Source organism: Glycine max, chromosome 9 (genome assembly GCF_000004515.6).
Source record: "Glycine max cultivar Williams 82 chromosome 9, Glycine_max_v4.0, whole genome shotgun sequence".
In the NCBI taxonomy this organism is placed as follows: domain Eukaryota; kingdom Viridiplantae; phylum Streptophyta; class Magnoliopsida; order Fabales; family Fabaceae; genus Glycine; species Glycine max.
The window spans coordinates 12727697-12747593 of NC_038245.2; the positions used below are offsets into that span (position 1 = coordinate 12727697).

At 27.5% G+C, this 19897-nt stretch overlaps 1 protein-coding gene across 1 annotated transcript; it reads right to left on the bottom strand.

Annotated features, from left to right (window-relative positions):
- Positions 1-204: 204 nt before the first annotated feature.
- LOC102667467 (transcription factor MYB80) lies at positions 205-16453 on the bottom strand. The gene is made up of 7 exons (XM_041005464.1): positions 16319-16453; positions 7174-7216; positions 6863-6992; positions 5532-5566; positions 4790-4824; positions 4326-4430; positions 205-273 (listed from the first exon to the last, which is right to left on the bottom strand). Exons 1-7 carry the CDS (start codon positions 16451-16453, stop codon positions 205-207), a joined length of 552 nt encoding a protein of 183 aa, XP_040861398.1.
- Positions 16454-19897: the final 3444 nt, after the last annotated feature.

Here is a 19897-nt window from a genome sequence, read left to right on the forward strand (position 1 = left end):
GAAAGTGTTGACTGCATTTTTTCTGTCTCCTTTTTTATTAAATTCTGTCCACCATAAATTAAAGAAAACAATTATTGGTGCTTGAAGTAAACATTTAGATTCCTTAAATGTTTTTTTATTAGACAAAAAAAATCATACCCCAAAAAATTAGACAAAACAAGGGGAAAAAATAGATAAAAATGGAATTTTTATTCTTCAATACCTTTATTCTTCAATAGCCTGTCTCAATCCTTGCATTGGCAAAGCGTCGTAACCTTCAGCACCGTCGTTAGACTATCCCAAAAATCAAGTCACAAAAAATTAGACAAAAAAAAAGGAAAAAAATAGAATGTTGATGGGAAACAAAATATGGACGGACGCAAAAGAATAAAGGAGGAGAAACAAAAGTGGAGAAGAAAAGAGGAGAAGTTGAGGAAGAGGAAGAAGGGGGAACTAAATATTGACAGAGAAGAAAAGAGGAGAAGTTGAGGAAGAGAATCTTGACGGACGCAAAAGAAATGGAGGAGAGAGAAGAAAGCTCTGGAATTAAGGGGAATGAAATGGTGAGGTGAAATCTAGCAATTAGAAAGCGACACGTGTGGATTGGTGGTAAGGGGAAAAAAACTTCAGCATGTGAGGTGGCATGTGGCCACTAAGCAAAATAAAGAAATCAACAAATTAATAAATTAATAAACTAAAAAAATTGGCACAGCAGGGACCTCCTTTCTGTGGGGAAAAAATTCCCGTGAAAAAAAAAAAACCAAAGCTCTGCATAGAGAAGACAAAGTTTTTTTTGTAAAAATAGAAAAAAGGTCTGCCATGTGTTGCAATGACCTTGAACAGGCAGTCAGGGTCTTGTCTATAAGGAAAAAAATTCCCGTGAAAAAAAAAAAAAACCAAAGCTCTGCATAAAGAAGGCAAAGTTTTTTTTTAATAAAAAAAGAAAAAAGGTCTGGTACTCCAATTTGAGTATTAGAAAGTTGGAATAGTTAATGTTGAGCTACATGTAAGTAATAAAGTTTGATTTTAAGGTAACGTGTTAATATTATACATTGTTTGATATTGTTAGGAATAAAAGAAAGGATGAACAATTAAAATATGTGAATCAAACAATTACATGTTTGGATAATATAAACCTCACTAAATCATGAAACGTGAAAACACTAAGGCATGAAACACCAAGATGCCAAAAAAAGATATGAGATAAATATAAGTGTTGGTTGTTAGCCCGTGCATTTAAAGTGTTGGCTATGTTTTTTTGTCTCCTTTTTTATTGAATCCCCTCTACCATAAATCAAAGAAAGCAATTCTTGCTGCTTGAAGAAAACATTGAGATTCCTTAAATGTTTTTTTATTATTTATAAATCATCTTTCTAATACTCTCTCATACACTTGAACAAATATTCATATTGATGTATTAAATCTTGGCATGTTATCTTTTCCTTTTCTTGGGCCAACCAATACAACACTTTACCCTGTCAACCCGTCTCATTTTTTTTGTACCTTTCTAATTTATTTTAAAAAGAGTTGTTTCTTATTCTTTAAAATTATTATGAAGTATCCTAAAATATTAGGATTAATGTAAATATTACAAACACAACATAAAATTCAAAATCATTTATCTTTAAAAGATGATTATTAATTTGCAAATGATGATTATTTCCATATCCAAAAAGAATATTTAAAATTAATTGTTAAGTACCTATTGATAGAAAGACCTATTTTGTATTTCTAACGTTTTGTTTCATTGCTAGTCCTATAAAATATACCTTTAAAATTTCAAAACTCAACATGCCAATAACTTCAGCAAAAGGTTTTCTCAAATCACTAATCCAAATCGTGTTTCATAACTAATATTAAAAATATGTATATTTTGAGAGTACAAAGTGTTAATAACCCGATATAATGGAATATTATTTTATTATGTATTAAAATTAAATCATTGGGGTCAGTGTGTATACATGGGGAAAAAAGAATAACAGCAATGCAATATAATTGTATCATGTATTAAAATTGAATCATTGTGGTTAACGTGTATATATGTAAGGGGAAAAAAATAACAACCTCCAATGACTCTCCAAATAGTGATTCAATTAATTTAGCATATATAAAATTAATTCAAATGGGAAGATGATATGTGGTAACCTCATGTTAATCATGTAATTAATTCAATTGTAATTAGTTAATTCAAAGAATATGATTGATTCAAAATATATAGCGATTCAATTTTGATCGATTTCAACTAATTTTAATTTTGTAATGTTTAAATTGATAGTGCAACATTTAAAATTGATTGTTAAGCACCAACTAATCAAGAATAATTCAACGTCTAAATTATGAGTATTTTCCTATACTAACAGAATATGTTAATTAATTTGAAAATTATGATTATTCTCACATCCTAACAGGATATTTTAAATTGATTGTTAAGTATCTGTTAACGATTTCTATAAATTTGTCTGATTTTTTGTTTGATTTCTAGTTGTGTAAAATATACTTTAAAATATGAATTTGATTGATTCAAATTATATAGTGATTCAATTTTGATTGTTTCAAAGAATATGATTGACTCTAGATAATTTCATAATTAATCAAAATAATTTTAAAATAGGAAGACGACATGTGGTAACCACATGTTTTAATTTTGATTGATTTTAAATAATAAATAATAAATACAATTGATTTTTTTTATTCATAGGAACATTTTATTATATTGAATTTAATTATATAATAAATCAAATATAATGATGACAAAAGTATGATACGATGATTCAACAATTAATTACGTGTATATTAATATTTAATGAATTGTTATATATGGTAATCAATCATTATATGCTAATCAATGTAATGAAACTCATTATTTTTAAGATGCTGAATAATTGTATGTTACGATGATTTGATCCAATAACAATTAAAATAATTTTAAAAAATTAAATCAAAATAATATGTTAACTATTACTATTAGCACCAACATTGAATAAATTAAGTAAATATTAATTTATTACATTTTAATAATTGAATAAATAAATTAATAATAACAGTTAAAGTATTATATATTAACTTTAATAATATTATAATTCAAATTCAAATTAAAAATTTTAAAATCTTGTATGATCTGAGTTTCAATTTTATAGACACAATAAACATAAAATGTGGAGGAAAAATCTTTAAAATTGTAACCAATGTATTCAAATAAGACCATAAGGGAAATTATAAATTTTTTTATTTTTTATGGGTAATATTATTTATTCAATAAATTTGATTATTTCTCCCGGGAAAAAAATAAGGTAAAAAAATGTGTTATATAGTATGAAGTAATTGTTTATATAATAACAATGTATCATTTTCGTCAAATGATTAATAGGTTTTCGGCTCTTTTTTCTACCTGTTTGAAGTTTACTTTGATATTCTAACTGTAATACACTCTTACGTTAATCTTTCTCTCTCCTTTACTTCATTGAGCTTCTGGCATCCACTGGTAAAATAAGCTCAAGTGTTTTTTTTTCATTATTATTGTCCTCGTTGGTAATAAGGTAATCTGAGGACTATTCATTACCTTTTAAACTATTTAGTTCAAAATCAAGGATGGTTCACATAACTTTTTGATGCATCTCAAAACTAAGCAAAATCATTTCATGTTTTGAGCTTAAAAGTGAATGCAACACAATGAAACCTTAACTAATTCTAAGCTTTAATTTACAATTTTTTTTCAATATCATCGGCTTTCGTATTTGATCAGTAGACAATTTATACTTAGCATATTTTTTTACCTACTTTTTTTTCCCGGGATAAGTAATCAAATTTATTGAATAAATAATATTACCCATAAAAAACAAAAAAGTATAATTTATATTTAGTTAAAACATAGATGTTTTGTAAAACTTAAAACTATTCCTCAAAATCCGAAATATTATGTGAGAATATGTAACATTATCTTACAGTGTCAATATTATAATAAACTCTTGGGTTAAAAATTAAAATATTTACATCTCATGCGATCCAAAAATAACTATAAATTAAAATAGAAAAAAAAAACAAAATGTGATAAACAAAATACTCTACGGTGTATGTGTCTCTCATTCATAAATCGAGTTAAGAAACCAAACTATACAACACATAAATAAAAATATTCAGTTCTGCATAACATATTGCATATATCATAATGGTGTAGTAGGTGAACACATAAAATGAGCGTCATGTAAGCATTTCAGGCCATTAGTCATCCTGTGCTTTCTGATCCATAAGCTCCCATTGAAAATGCAGTGGCTGTGTATTTTACATCAAATATCAAGTGGTCCAATCAAAATAATATATTTGTCCTTTACATAATAAAAATAACATACAACACCTTCTGTTGCAGTTATGGGAGTGTAAAATGATGCATAACTCATCATATCTTGGATCAAACTTTTCCCCATTACAAAGTCTAGGATCTCAGCCAAGACACTCTGCACATAAAGAAGTTCTTAGGATAACATGCAGCTAAAATGTATGAAATACTCAATTTTGTTTATGAATTGATAACAAAATAAAAAGAACTGGGTACCATAAAAATATATCAACTTCGTGAAAATGTCTTTGATCACATGGGTACAATAAAAATGACTTCAAGAAGACATTTTTATGGTATCTACTACCAGGTCCATATATTTTATTTATGGCATTCAAACGTTTTTTGCTAGAGAGTATCAAATCAAAATACAAATTTAGATTATAATAATAATAATAATAATAATAATAATAATAATAATAATAATAATAATAAAACAAAAAAAAGCACTGGGTAGCGTTACCCATACATCCTTACCCCATAACTACAGTTCTGCAAATTGCTCACAGCATCTGGACAAAACAAAGGAAATATATAATAGATATTAGCATTCAGAAGGGAAAGTATCAACTTTGATGACAATGATTTAACAAAATACCACAAAAATCAGATACCATAAAAATATAGCAACTCTGCCTTGAAAATGTTTTTAGCATCATCGTTGTCACTTTAGTAGCAAAAATAAATCAGCAACAACTCTTGCAGCAAGATAATTTAATAAAAAAAAGGGAGGGAAATATAAAAATGACACATTTATTCTTCAACACATTCAGCACCGTCGTTAGCCTGTCCCAAAAATCAAACAACACAAAATCATACCACAAAAAAATTAGACAAAAAGAAACGGGCAAAAAATAGATAAAAATGAAACCTTTATTCATCAACACCGCCCTGTAAATCATATTATTGCAAAAAATCAGCAACAACTCATGTAGCAAAAATGGTAGAAGATCATTTTTTAAAAAAAAACGAAAAAGAATAGAAGAGAAACAAAAAGAAATCAGTAACAACTCTTGTATAAAAAATGGAAGAAGATAATTTTTTAAAAAAGGAAATCAGGAAAAAAGAAAAAAAATGACATTTTTATTCTTCAACACCTTCAACACTGTCGTTAGCCTATCCCAAAAATCAAACCACAAAATCATAACTCTTGTAGCAAAAATGGTAGAAGATAATTTTTTAAAAAAAGGAAATTAGGAAAAAAAGGGAAAAAATACACCTTTATTCTTCAACACCTTCAGCACTGTCGTTACCCTGTCCCAAAAATCAAACCACAAAATCATACCACAAAAAATAGACAAAAAAAGGAAAAAAAAAAATAGATAAAAATACAACCTTTATTCTTCAACACCACTCTGTGAATCATATTGTTGCAAAAAAATCAACAACAACTCTTGTAGCAAAAATGACAGAAGATCATTTTAAAAAAAATGAAAAAGAATAAAAGAGAAACAAAAAGAAATCAGCAACAACTCTTGTAGCAAAAATGGCAGAAGATAAATTTTTTAAAAAAAGGATATTAGGAAAAAAAAGGAAAAAAATGACACATTTATTCTTCAACACCTTCAACACTGTCGTTACGAACTTGTACTCATGTAGAAAACAAAATAAAAGCAAAACACCCAAAAAAATTTAAGTTTTTGTGTTTACGAACCTGTACTCATGAAGTTTTTGAGATAAAAATCGCAACTTTAATGTGTTCTTCCACCTTCTCTGCATACAACATGCCAAAAAATATATTGAACCATTACACCACCAAAAAAGGACGAAAACACAAAAAGCTGGGCATAGGAAGCAATGTGCACGTTGGAGAAGGTTTAGTAACACAAAAAAATTTAAACTTTTGTATTGCAAGAAGTCAGAAAATAAAATAAAGGCAGAACACCCAAAAAAATTTAAGCTTTTGTGTTTATGAACCTGTAGTCATGGAGTTTTTGAGATAAAAATGACAGCTTTAATGTGTTCTTCCACCTTCTCTGCGTACAACATGCCAAAAAATATATTGAACCATTACACCACCAAAAAAGGACGAAAGCACAAAAAGCTGGGCATATGAAGCAATGAGCACGTTGAAGAAAGCTCAGGAACACAAAAAAATTTAAACTTTTGTATTGCGAGAAGTCAGAAAACAAAATAAAGGCAGAACACCCAAAAAAAATTTAAGTTTTTGTGTTTACGAACCTGTACTCACGGAGTTTTTGAGATAAAAATTGTAGCTTTAATGTGTTCTTCCACCTTCTCTGCATACAACATGCCAAAAAAATATATTGAACCATTACATAACCAAAAAAGGACGAAAACACAAAAAGCTAGGCATATGAAGCAATGAGCACGTTGTCTAAATTAGAAACAAAATGATAAATCCAAGCTTTCTTTGTGGAAGGTATGACGCTATTGCAGCCCATCTTTAACATAGCCAATGTGATCCAGTTAAGTTAAGCATGTGGATCCAAAACATAGAACTTCCCAAATCCAAATACTCAAAATAGTTAAAAATAAATAAATCTTCAAAACTCAAACTAAGTAGGTGCTTGGAAGATTGATTCGTACCTGTTTCCTAAAAGATCTTGAAGATGGATTATCATCTTCTCCTCTTGTTCTGTGAAGTTGCCCTGTTTGATTCCTGGCCTCAGGTAATTAGTCGATCTAAGTCTGCAACTCTTGATGCATCTTGACAACCCTGAAAATAACCCCAAAATGGAAAAATCAATTCAGATCCAAAGATAAAACAATGAAACCCAAAATGGCCAATTTTTCAATCAAAAACTTTTTTAAATAATGATCTAATAAACACAACAAAGAACAAGAACCAATATTATGCAAAATAATCATCAAATTGAGTGTAGGGCTAATTAATTAACCTGTTTTGGCAGGAACTGCCCTCCAATTTCCAGGACCATGTTCCTGAATATAAGACACCAATATGATGTGTTGTCGGCTTTCTTTTTTATTTCTGTAACCCTCTTTACTTGATAGGGTTTTAATGCATGTGTCCAAGCCTAACCTTTGCTTGATGCACATTTATAGCTAAAAATGAAAGGGGTAAGGATATGTATGGTGTGGGGTGTGATGAGTAGCTGACTTAAACTAGTAAACCAGGTAGCCTAGTCAAAAGTTGACAGCAAGAGCATTAACTAAAGGAGTAAGGGCCAAAATTATTCATTAGTTTTTGTTAACTTCCAACAACGTTAACATCAGTTTTCTATAACAAAAACTGATGTTAACGAATATGTTAACATCAGTTTTTTGTTAAAAACCGATATTAACTTTCAAGAATCTTAACATCGTTTTCTATAAAAACCGATGTTAACGTATAAGTTAACATCGATTTTTGAGTAAAACTGATGTTAACGTTTGGAAGTTAACATCGATTTTTGTACAAAATTGATGTTAACGTATCAGTTAATATCGGTTTTATATAAAATCGATGTTAACATTGACATTTAATATCGGTTTTAAACTAAAACTGATGTTAAGTGTCAACGTTGTTATGCACATTGATACCTTTTTTTCCTGTAATTCTTATTATATTACATCGGTTATTTAAATAATTGATGTTTTCAATTTTACTTTAACATCGATTTTAAGAAATCGATGTTAACGATAATACTTTCAACATCGGTTAATAACCGATGTTGAAAGTCATAAATAACCGATGTAAAAAACGTATTTTCTAGTAGTGAGTTTTTTTACCCTTAGATTAATTTTTTCTTAAGTTAATGGTTTAGATTATTCTTCTTAATATTTTATTATTCTTCTTAATTTTTTATTTTTCTTTTCTCCCTTGTTTTTTTTCTTTCCCAAATTTACCCCTCCTCTCTCATCTTCAAACATCTCATTTGTTACAAACACGAAATTTATTCGCTTGAAATTTAACCCAGTGGTTTTGTTTTTTTTTTATGAACCCAGTTTTAATTAACTTCGAATAGTGATTAATTTACTTCTGAATTTTATACATTAAGCGCCTACTAAAAAATGTGGTTAACTATATGACTATATCATTTTAGTTAACGTCTAATTTTTGTCCTAATAAGTCATATCCGAAGGTGCGCGACAGAGCCTATAGTTAAATGGGACCCAAAAATTTTTAAAAATTATATGATCATGTAATTATTTCTTCTATATTATGTTTTTATTTAAATCATTAAATTGTAATTATTTTTTATTTCATGTTTCTCTTGGTTCAAACTAATTAAGATGTGAAATGTGGTTAAAAAATATTATCATGTAGGTTTTTTTATGTATTATCTTCATAAATTCATATTAAATAATTTTTTAGCTTAATAAGACATCAACATGTAATGGACAAGGATAATAGATTTAATATTTATTTTTTTTAATAAAATAAGAAACACAAACAAAAATTCAAATTATAAAGAAAATAAAATTAAATGATTTCATACTAATAAAGAACAAAATTATATGTAAGTTTCAATATTAATGATATTTTATCAATGATAACTATAGCAACGGAATTAAAGCATTTTCTTTGAGAGACAAAATAAAATTATAAATTTAAAATTTAAAATTAATATTTTAAAAATAAATAAATTAAAATTATAAAAAAATATATGATGGATTCCTCAACTAGTTATTCAAATTAAATCAAACTCAATGGAATGGTGATGGATTTAAAAATTTAAACCTAAACCTATCACATGCCTTTTGCATGAGTGTTGTCTCTAATATGTTTCATTGTAATGCCTATCTTATATATAAATATTTATGTTATATAGTATTTTTTTTTTCAAATTAAATTTAATGATAGATGAATAAATAAAATTAAATTAAATAAAAAATGTGATTTTTTTAGATTTATTAAAGCTATTTTATTCATTGTAACAAATATATCATTTTTAATAAAATTGCATGTCTATTTTTATATAATATATATTTCAAATACTTAAATATGAAATTGTAATATTTATTATTTTGCGTAAAATCTCCGCCATGATTGTTTGATAAGTAATTTTTTAGTGATTTCTATTAGTCACCTTTAAGATTCTCTCTTCCAACCATAAACCTGATATCTTGTTTAAGAGGATCGAGTCAAATATCACTCCGACTAACTACTTGTTGGTTTAAAATGCTACTTTAATTAAATAAATTTTTAGTTTTTATATTTTATTTTTATCCTTAAAATATTTATTTCTTCTTATCCACTATTCATTAAATTTCCTTATTCCCTTGTTTAATTTAACGATTAGACTAGTTATTTTATTATTTTAGCATTATATGTTAAGATCTTTATACATATAAAAGGAGAGGGATAAGAATGAAGATTTTTGAAATATAAAAAAGATAGGTTGGTATAGTTTTGGAAAAATATTTTTGCAATTGATTGGTAAAAAAATGAATGAAATGTGTGTTGCATGAGAATGAAAAACCTGAGGACATTTAAACGGATAATTATTCAATTGCAATTAATTGGAATAAAACGTATATAGGAAATTAAAAATGTTTAAAGGCAATGAAATAGATTTAAAACGTAACACCAATTAAGAGATTTGAAATTTTTATTTCCTTTTTAAATGCATATGATATGATTTTTGCTTACCTTCTTATTATCACTATAAGTATTGAATCAAATCATCTAACCCATCGTGATTATATTGTTTTACTTATACGTGTTTTCTGAATCTGTAAATGATTTTTATATAGTTTATTATTATTGTTATTATTATTATTTACTGTAATCATACCATATTGTAATATTTTTCATGTTTATTCTAATTTTAAATTATTTTGTGTTGTGGAAGGAATATGCTGAATTCCCTAAACACAAATGGTAAGGTTTTTTTTCTTGGAGCAACTGAATCTCTCTTCTCTCTCTCCAAAATAATTTAAATTTATATTTCCTTATTTGACGTCTGTAGAATTTGGCTTCAAGTATCTTAAGCAAATTATGAATTATCAAAAAACAAGCTCTATCTTTGTTGTGGATGATGAATATCAGATTTTTATTTTTTTTTATGTTCATTGGGGAAAGGGAGATGGAGAGGTCATCCTCACTGACCAATTGACTCAATCGTGTGTTTCAAATGTTTTGAAGAAAGATATATAACACAATTGGACTTGGATGATCCTACCAACATATTTTGACATGTTTTTGTTTAATAATTAAGTTGGATATTTTGTTAAGTTATTCTTAATCCTAAGAAACTTTGTTATAAAACTATTCTTTGTTAGTAAAGAGTTGTTTATAATATTTTTCATTTTAACTTCTAATAATTATTATTAACTTCCAGTAATCATTGATTTAATAAGATTCACATTAGTTTATATAAAGTTAAAGTGTTTATATTGAAATCCTTATTTTAATTAATTCGTTAATGATTGTAAAATATAAAAAAAATCTGACATCTAAATCGCTTTGGTATAATTTAAAATACGGATCTTTGTTTCGTACTATTTAAATATATAAGAGAGTAAACATTTTGTTGCATAATAAAATCAAAAGTATAAGCTTCTAATATATATATATATACACTGAGTTTCTTTCTTACTCCTTTTCTTTGTAAGAATACTGTTCCGCAGTTTCTTACTCAGTTTCTTTCCTACTCCTTTTGTTTGTAAGCTTATCAAATAATTAATAATTAAATTAATTATTAATTTTCTTTCAAGTATTCTTGGATTTCTCTCCTAACATATCAATCAATTAGATATCAAATTATACCGGTATTTCTTTCATATATATTTAAATTTTAACAAAATTTGACACAAATAATGTTAGTAATATATAAATATAATTTTACTATATATAAAAATTGTTTTGCAAAACTATCTAGAATCTTAATTTTTAAGAAGATTTTCGTAAAATTATATTTCTTTTTAAGACGATTTTGTATCAACCGAGATATAACAGTTAATTGTTACAGTATATAGATATAACACAATAGTTAAATTGATAAAAGTTACATTTATATATATATATATATATATATATATATATATGAGATGTATAATTAGTTTTTTTTTTAAGCTCAAAATATATTGAATTTAAAGTATATTTAAATATAAGTCCAAGTCAAATGTAAATGTTAAATTGTTACAATATATGTAAATATTGTAAAATAATAATTATTTAACGACAAGCAAAACCAATAATTTGGTAAATGAATTTAATTCAGTGAGTAAGTTGCGTGAATTATTTTTCGGAAATACAGTTTCTTTTTAATATTTCCTTTTTAAAAATATAGTTCCTTATATTAAATATTTTTCGGAAATCACAATCAATACAACATAATTGATTTAATATTTTTAAAACATTAAATCATATAAATAGTTTTCCTTTAATTAAATTCAAAACCAAAATTTTGTAAAAAAAAAGGTAATTAATTAGTAATACAATGACTAATAATTATTCAGCAAAAACCACAACTAATAATCAAATCCCAATATTTTAAAAGAAAAAGAATAATACACTGACAAGATAAAATATTGTGTATTGTCATCCAATCATAACTCATGTATGGTAAAATTATTGAATTTTATGTTAATTATTTTAAAAGTTATATCAACAAATATTTATAATTGGATGAGAGTATAAAACTATTTAGAGCATTTCCAATGATATTGATAAAAGAACTCAATTTATGTCACATCAATCTTAAACAACTCAATTGATTTTCTCTCCAATGAGTATTAATTTCTTTTAATAAGTTTTTTAATTCACAAATATTTTATTTCTTTCTCCTATAATTTGTGATAAAAATAAGATATACTTAGACTAGAAAAAACCCGGGCTCAAAATAATAAAAGTTCTTGAATAATACTATATCAAATCATAAAATTTATTTTTCTGTCAAATAATGACATCTGAAACCTTTATGTGCTCCGAGTTATAATTTTGACTTTAACATGAAAAAGTAATAACAAACACAAAATTTTAACGTGGTTTGACAACTTTTGTCTACGTTCATGCATTGAATCGTCCCAAAAAGAAGTATTTCACTATTACAAAAATGATTACAAGATTATAACACACCTCAAATAATATATTATTCTACAAATTCAAGTACTTCACTTAATGGTTATAAGAAATTATAACACTCTCACACAAAAACATTTTTTTTTCCTCAACAAAGTGACTTTGTTTCAGAATCTCTCTTTCCACACACTCTCTTGTGTTGTTTCTCCACTAATTTTCTTCTCTATTTATAGTGAAGATTGTCACCAACTATAATAAATAAGTTATTTTGAAAGTTAAAACAAAAACGACTTTGAATGCATTTATTCAAATAAGTTTCATATAATAAAATACAATCTTTCATTTTACATTTAAATCACTTAAACCTTAGTGATAAAAATTCAATTTTTACTATGTTATCTTTTGCTTCAAACTCTATACTATTTTAAACAATATTTCTTGAAATTCCATTAACATGTTATGTGACATAACTGATATAAGGCTTACTTTACCAAAAAAAAAAAACATTGATATAAGGGTTGGTGAAATTTTAATAAATTTATTTATAATCATACGTTAGTATTTTTTGAAATTGCATTAAATCCATATGTCATTTTAATGTAACGCAAATTACTAGACCACTAAAATTTTAAACAATCAATGATTAAATAATAGTTAAGGAAATCTAATCTTTTAATTTTTATTAACCATGTTTTCATAATTGATAAAATTTTTGACCATAATTTAATTTAATTTCGTTGAATTACTATTATTTTCCTTATTTAAATAAGATGGGTTTCTTTGCTTAATTATATAAGATTGTACAACATGATTTACTTATTCTCAACTATTTTTGTACTTCATCATCCTTAATCACTGTATGTTGTGTTTTTATTTTTATTTTTATTTTTCATAGTTTATTTGTATTTACCATGAAGTTTTAATTTTGTTTACAATAGACAATTTAATTTTTCTCAAAACAGTTTTGTGCATGATACTATGTATGTTATATTTGCAGGATGGTGTGAAACTTAGTAATATTGATTTTTATTCTTTTAGAGAGAATAGTTGGTTGATGACACTCCAAAACTTGCTGACCCAAACGATAATATTTTTTATGTCCATTTATCTAATGATTCAAGTGCTATGAAAATATTTTTGGGTGGTATATGTTGGAGGTGGTCAAGTTTTATAAGCTAATATCAAATCACGAGGTTTGATTGCATTTTTAGTTAAAAATAAATTTGAAATGAAAATGATTGATTCTAAGTAAAAATGAAATTATTATCCTTTAGCTATACACGATTTAATCCATATGAGAATGAGCTTGCTTATGAAGATGATCAAAATGGAAAAAGAAAATGTTAGTATTTCTTATAATCTTGAAAAGAAATTGAACTCTTATCAACCAAAGTGTTCTTCATTGGTAAGTTTTAAATATTTGATTATTTTTAAATTATCTAATCTTTAATTTTTGTTTTTTTATTTTTAACTTTTGACTACTTTTATTTTTTTCAAAACTATATTATTAAGGTTTTATTTTGTTAAAATTCAAATTTACTTTATCTAATAATCTTGCATATAAAATAATATGTTACTGAATTGTTTTTATGTTTATTGTCTTTCACCAGGTCTTTCAGACATATGAAGAATAATAGAAGAATTATATTTCTATTTCAACAATTTAAATACATTTATAATGCTTTGTAGCTATAATTGTTGCTTTATTAACAGTAACACATGTTATATTACTTTTCTATTATTTTACTTATTAGTTGGAATTATAAGTTTGAATTATTTTTCCATTTTTATATTTATTATATGTAAAAATAATTAATAAAACTTGAATTTTTTAACCTTATGAAATTATATTAATTACTGCAAAATTATCCTACAATTACACAAACAAATTGTTTATTCCGTGCATCACACGGATAAAAACTAGTATTGATAATAATAGATGCTAAGTTTATTTTGATTTATTTTTTATTATATTTTAAATTTTTATAATGCACTTTATTTTAATCATTCTTCTATTTATAAGTTTTTAATTTTTAATTTATTATTTCAACATTATACTCCAAATCGACAATAATAAATGTTAGATTTATTTTATTTTATTTTATTTTTTAAATAATTTTATATTAGACAATTTATTGTAACTATTATGCTACTTAAAATAATAAAAGTATAACGTCTATTTAAGTGTGTGTGTTTTTTATAATTTTTTTAAGTTGATTAAATACATTTTAAGTTATAATGTAAGATTAATAGTAGAATACATAATATGAAACAAAAGTAATAATTGAAACTAAAATTCTAATAAAATATATAACTTACTTATAATAAATTTCTTTTGCAAGAGTTTAAAATTAATTAAAAAATTAAAATTATAAAACCTTAACTATATTTTATCCATAAAATTGTTATATAAAAACATCAAATGAATAGTTTATTAAATATTTTTGATTTAATAAGTTAATTTAAAAACTTTCAGCTATCCACTACCAATTAGATTTTAAGCTAGTTTTGTCATAGCCTATTTTATTTTATAAATGGTTAAATGTAAATAAATATAATTATGTGTATTTATGATATGTGCTAAATATTAGCCATTTACATGATAAAATTAACCACTATTGAACATTTTAGTAACATTATGACTATTAACTAGTGGCACAAAGTTTGTTACGAATTTTATAATTCCTAATTAATTAATATGGGTATATTATAATATTTATATTAGTTATTTACATTTAAATGAGTTTAATATAAAGTGATCTATTTAAGTGAGCCCATTAGACTGCCAGGAAATTGATATGGATCCAGGTAATTTGGTTGAGGAAGGTCCCATAAGGAAGAAGGTGATTTGATTGAGGAAGGTTATTAAACCAATTGTTCGTGATCACTGTCAGATTCCACTGCGTGTTGATCAAGCTTTCTATGGATCCAAGTATTCCTTAAAACCTCTTGATAATCTGACGTAATGTGTTTTGGTGCTCATTTGGTATTTTATAAGATTTATTGAAAATTTCCAACAAGTGGTATCAGAGCCACCATTACTGTTAGATTATTGAGATTTAAAGTTCTGTTTGATATGTATTGTATCTGGATCCTTTTAGTTATATGAACCCTAATTTTATTTTGGGGAGAAACTATTTTGATCAATAAAATTGTAAAACCCCTAAATTTATGTGTTATGGCCATAAAGTTTTTTTTCTCTTTAGAATTAATAAAAGGCCTCTGCATTTGATTTACGAGGTTGTACAATTTTTTTTGTTTGTGTCGCATTTGCTGGCATATTATTCTATTTTGGATAAAGGTTCTACGTATCTGGTGTTGGCATTTAGTCCGTGGCACAATTTCATAAATATATATTTTTTTGTTTATATGAATCAGTAATAAGGCAATTCTTATATGAATAATTTATTGTTTATTTGCCAACTGTTTTTTCTTAATGAATTAGTGATAGGCAAATAATTTATGTTATTCATGTGGTTAGTATAAATTTGTAATGGTATTGTGGTATGTTTGTTTCGGGTGCGTAATTAGTTTATCATGATGTTGTTTTTTCAAACACTTATTGTTATCACAATTGGGTGCAAATTTAACCATTATGGATTCTTTCCATTTAATTTCATGTCCAGTAATTTTAATTAAATTGGTTGAACCATTATGTTGTCAAAGTAACTTCTATTATGTAAATTGATTTAATTAAATTGCATGGATGTTAGTATGAAATTATTTATGCGAATTGTGCTCAGTCCAAAGGAAGACACAATTTGGCCAAATAATAACATATATGCGATGATAAATATGTGACAATTATTAAGTTTTTTTTATAAGAATAATAGTCGGTCCAAAGAAAGACTATTATTTGTCAGAACTAATTGTCAATATTTGATCATTGCATTGAGAGTACCAATTACAAATTAATTTCTCTGTCCAAAGACTAGAATTAATGTTGTGCTAGGTATCTTGTGATAGATCTGTTATGGGAAATATTTGCATGTCTTGTTATATATATACTTTGTATGACTTGCTTGATTATTTGTGAACATGTTATTATTTTTTGTTCTCTCTTTAGTTAATATTACCAGTGCTGCAAATGCTGCCCAAGTGAATTCTATCCCAATGCTGAATGGGACAAATTTTAAGGTCTGGAAAGAAGTTGTAGAAATTGTTCTTGGATGTATGGATTTGGACTTGGCATTGAGGACGGAACGACCCATTTCCACTCCGGAAACCTCTAATGAGGTAAAAATTGAGAAGTGGGATTGGTCCAACCGAATGTGCCTTATGATCATGAAGCGCTTTATTCCAAAGGCGTTTCGGGGCTCTATTTTTTAGGGTTAAAGTGCAAAGAAATTCCTTGAGGAAATTGAGCAATACTTTGCCAAAAATGAAAAGGCAGAGACGAGTAACCTTTTGGCTAAACTCATCTCCATGAAGTATAAAGGCAAAAGGAACATAGGGGAGTACATTATGGAGATGTCCAATCTCGCATCAAAACTCAAGTCACTTAAGTTAGAGCTTGGTGAAGACCTGCTCGTGCACTTGGTTTTGATCTCGCTTCCTACACACTTTGGGCAATTCAAAGTGAGCTATAACACTAAGAAGGATAGATGGTCCCTCAATGAGCTTATATCTCACTGTGTGCAAGAGGAGGAGAGGCTGCAGAGAGATAGGACTGAAAGTGCTCACTTGACTTCGACCTTTCAAAATAAGAAAAAGAAGAAGACTAAGGGTGCTGTGGAAGGGACTTCTTAGCAAAAGAAACAAAATAAGGATGAGGAATTTACCTGTTACTTCTGCAAGAAGTCGGGACACATGAAGAAAGAGTGTCCCAAGTATGCCGCATGGCGTGTGAAGAAAGGTAAATTTCTTACTCTAGTTTGTTCAAAAGTTAATTTGGCTTTTGTACCTAAAGATACTTGGTGGGTAGATTTTGATGCTACTACTCACATAAGAATGACTATGCAGGGTTTCCTGTGGAGCCGACTACCAAGTGATGATGAAAGATTCATCTTTGTGGGTGATGGCAAGAAGGTTGCAGTGGAAGCTATTGGAACTTTTAGATTACAGTTAAAAACTGGATTTTATTTGGATTTATTTGAGACTTTTGTTGTACCGACTTTTAGACGGAATTTGATTTCTATTTCTAGTTTGGACAAATTTGGATTTTCTTGTTCATTTGGAAGTAATAGAGTTAGTCTCTACCAAAATTCTAATATGGTTGGTTCTGGTTCTTTAATTGATAATCTTTACATGCTTGATGTTGTTAGTTCCTATAATGAAATACTGCAAATAAGTTCACATGGTACAAAACAAAAATTGAATGAGAATTTAGCCACCTTATGGCATAAGAGTTTAGGCCATATCTCTAAACAAAGAATTCAGAGACTTGTGTTGGATGAAATTCTTGACCCTTTGGATTTATCAGACTTTGAGGTCTGTATTGAATGAATAAAGGGAAAATGAACAAACATAAGGAAATTAGGTGCCATAAGAGCTAAAGACGTCTTAGAACTAGTGCATACAGGCATTTGTGGTCCTTTTCCTACAACTTCTTGGAATGGACAACAATATTTCATTACGTTCATAGATGACTACTCTAGATACGGTTACCTATATTTGATACATGAGAAATCCCAATCCCTAGAAATTTTTAAGACTTTCAAGGCTGAGGTTGAACTTCAACTTGGAAAGAAAATTAAGGCTGTCGAATTTGACCGTGGTGGTGAGTACTATGGCAGATATGATGGATCAGGAGAACAACGTCCAGGACCTTTTACACTTTTCCTCAAAGAGTGTGGAATTGTTCCGCAATACACTATGTCGGGCAAACCCAGCATGAATGGTGTAGCAGAACAAAGAAACCAAACTCTTAAGGATATGGTGAGAAGTATGATTAGTCATTCCTCTTTGCCAGAGTCACTTTGGGGAGAAGCCTTAAACACCGCAGTTTACATCCTTAATAGGGTGCCAAGTAAAGCAGTCAATAAAACCCCTTATGAACTTTGGACTGGTAAAAGGCCAAGCATTAACCATTTGCACATTTGGGGTTGTCCAGCTGAGGCATGGCCTTATAGGCCATATGAAAGAAAGTTGGACTCAAGAACAATTAGCTGCTATTTTGTTGGCTATGCTGAACGCTCTTGGGGCTATAAATTTTGCAATCCAACCTTAAGATCCTTTTTCGAGACGGGAAATGCGAGATTTCTTGAGGAAGTTGAGTTTGGGAAGGAAGATAACATAAGGAATGTTGACTTTGAGGAAGAACCTGTTATTTACAGTGATCAAGTCCTCATACCTATTATTGTTCAAGACACAACTCCAGTAATAGAAGACAATGTTCAAACTATTGACATTGTTCCAGAACAAGACAACAATGAGGTTCTCCCTCAAATACCTTTAGAGCAACCTCAAGAACCTCAAGAAATTCCATTAAGGAGGTCCATTAGAGAGAGGAGGAGTGCAATCTCAAATGATTATATTATATTTCTCCAATAACATGAGGATGGTGTTGGTTTAACAGAGGATAATCCAATTAACTTTTGTCAAGCTATGCACAGTTCTAACTCTCAAAATTGGATTGACACCATGAAGGATGAGATGAAGTCTATGAATGACAATGAAGTTTGGGATCTAGTCGAGTTGCCTGAAGGTGTAAAACCTATTGGTTGTAAATGGATATTTAAAACCAAGAAGGATTCAAAGGATAATATCGAGAGATATAAGGCTCGTCTAGTTGCTAAAGACTTTACTCAGAAGGAAGGCATTGACTATCAAGAAACCTTTTCTCCAGTATCTTCAAAGGATTCTTTTGGTTAAATTGTGTAATTTTAAGAAATTTTTTATAATTTTAAGACCTCCCATTTGTTATATTAATTTGTCTTGTATTTTTTGACTAAATTGATTGAAACAACATGTTGCCAAAGTAACCTCTGTTGCGAAAGTTATTTTGATTGAATTTACATGGATGTTGCATGGAATTATTCATGTGAAGTGTGCTCGGCCCAAAGAAAGACACAATTTGACAAAATAATTACATGCTTGCAATGGTAAACATGTGGTGATTATAAATAGTGTGATTTTCCATGTGAATAATGAAATGTTCAAAGACAATCATTATTTGACCGGAATAATCATCATATAAGATTTCCATATGAGCAATGGAGTGTCCAAAGACAATCTTTGTTTCACAGGACTTATCACCAATGTTTGATCAATGCGTTGAGAGTACCACTTGCAATTAGTCTTTTTCAATCCAAAGATTGAGAATTAATGGTGCGTTAGGTATCTTGTTTGGGTCTTGAAATTTATCATAAAGATTATTTGTGCATTACATGCTTATTGTTCTCTTCTTTAATTGTTGTTGTTGTTACTACTGTGGTTTAAATTACTCATATATGAATTCCAAATCTGCATGTATAAAATTTAGAGTTTGAAATTATTTTTGTGGGAGTCCTAAGGTGATCTATGAGTAACCTTGGTATGCAACACTAGAAAGTAGTAAAGTGCATTATGCATTAATTGAAGAGAACAAAGAACTACATGTTTTCATATCAAAAGTCTAGAAGTTTAGAGATCATTGGGTATTATGACTTCGATTATTTCAGAATGTCTTAATAGCAATCACTTCACATAAGGATTCACATTTGACCATGTTGGTG

Excerpts from the sequence above, each read along its gene's own strand:
- LOC102667467 (XM_041005464.1), bottom strand. The coding sequence starts at position 16,453 with ATGGGTCGTTCCGTCCTCAATGCCAAGTCCAAATCCATACATCCAAGA. Across the intron at positions 6,993-7,173 it reads GGCAGTTCCTGCCAAAACAG|GGTTGTCAAGATGCATCAAG; the intron begins GTTAATTAATTA and ends GGTTATTTTCAG. Across the intron at positions 4,431-4,789 it reads TGCAGAACTGTAGTTATGGG|AGTGTCTTGGCTGAGATCCT; the intron begins GTAAGGATGTAT and ends CTTTATGTGCAG.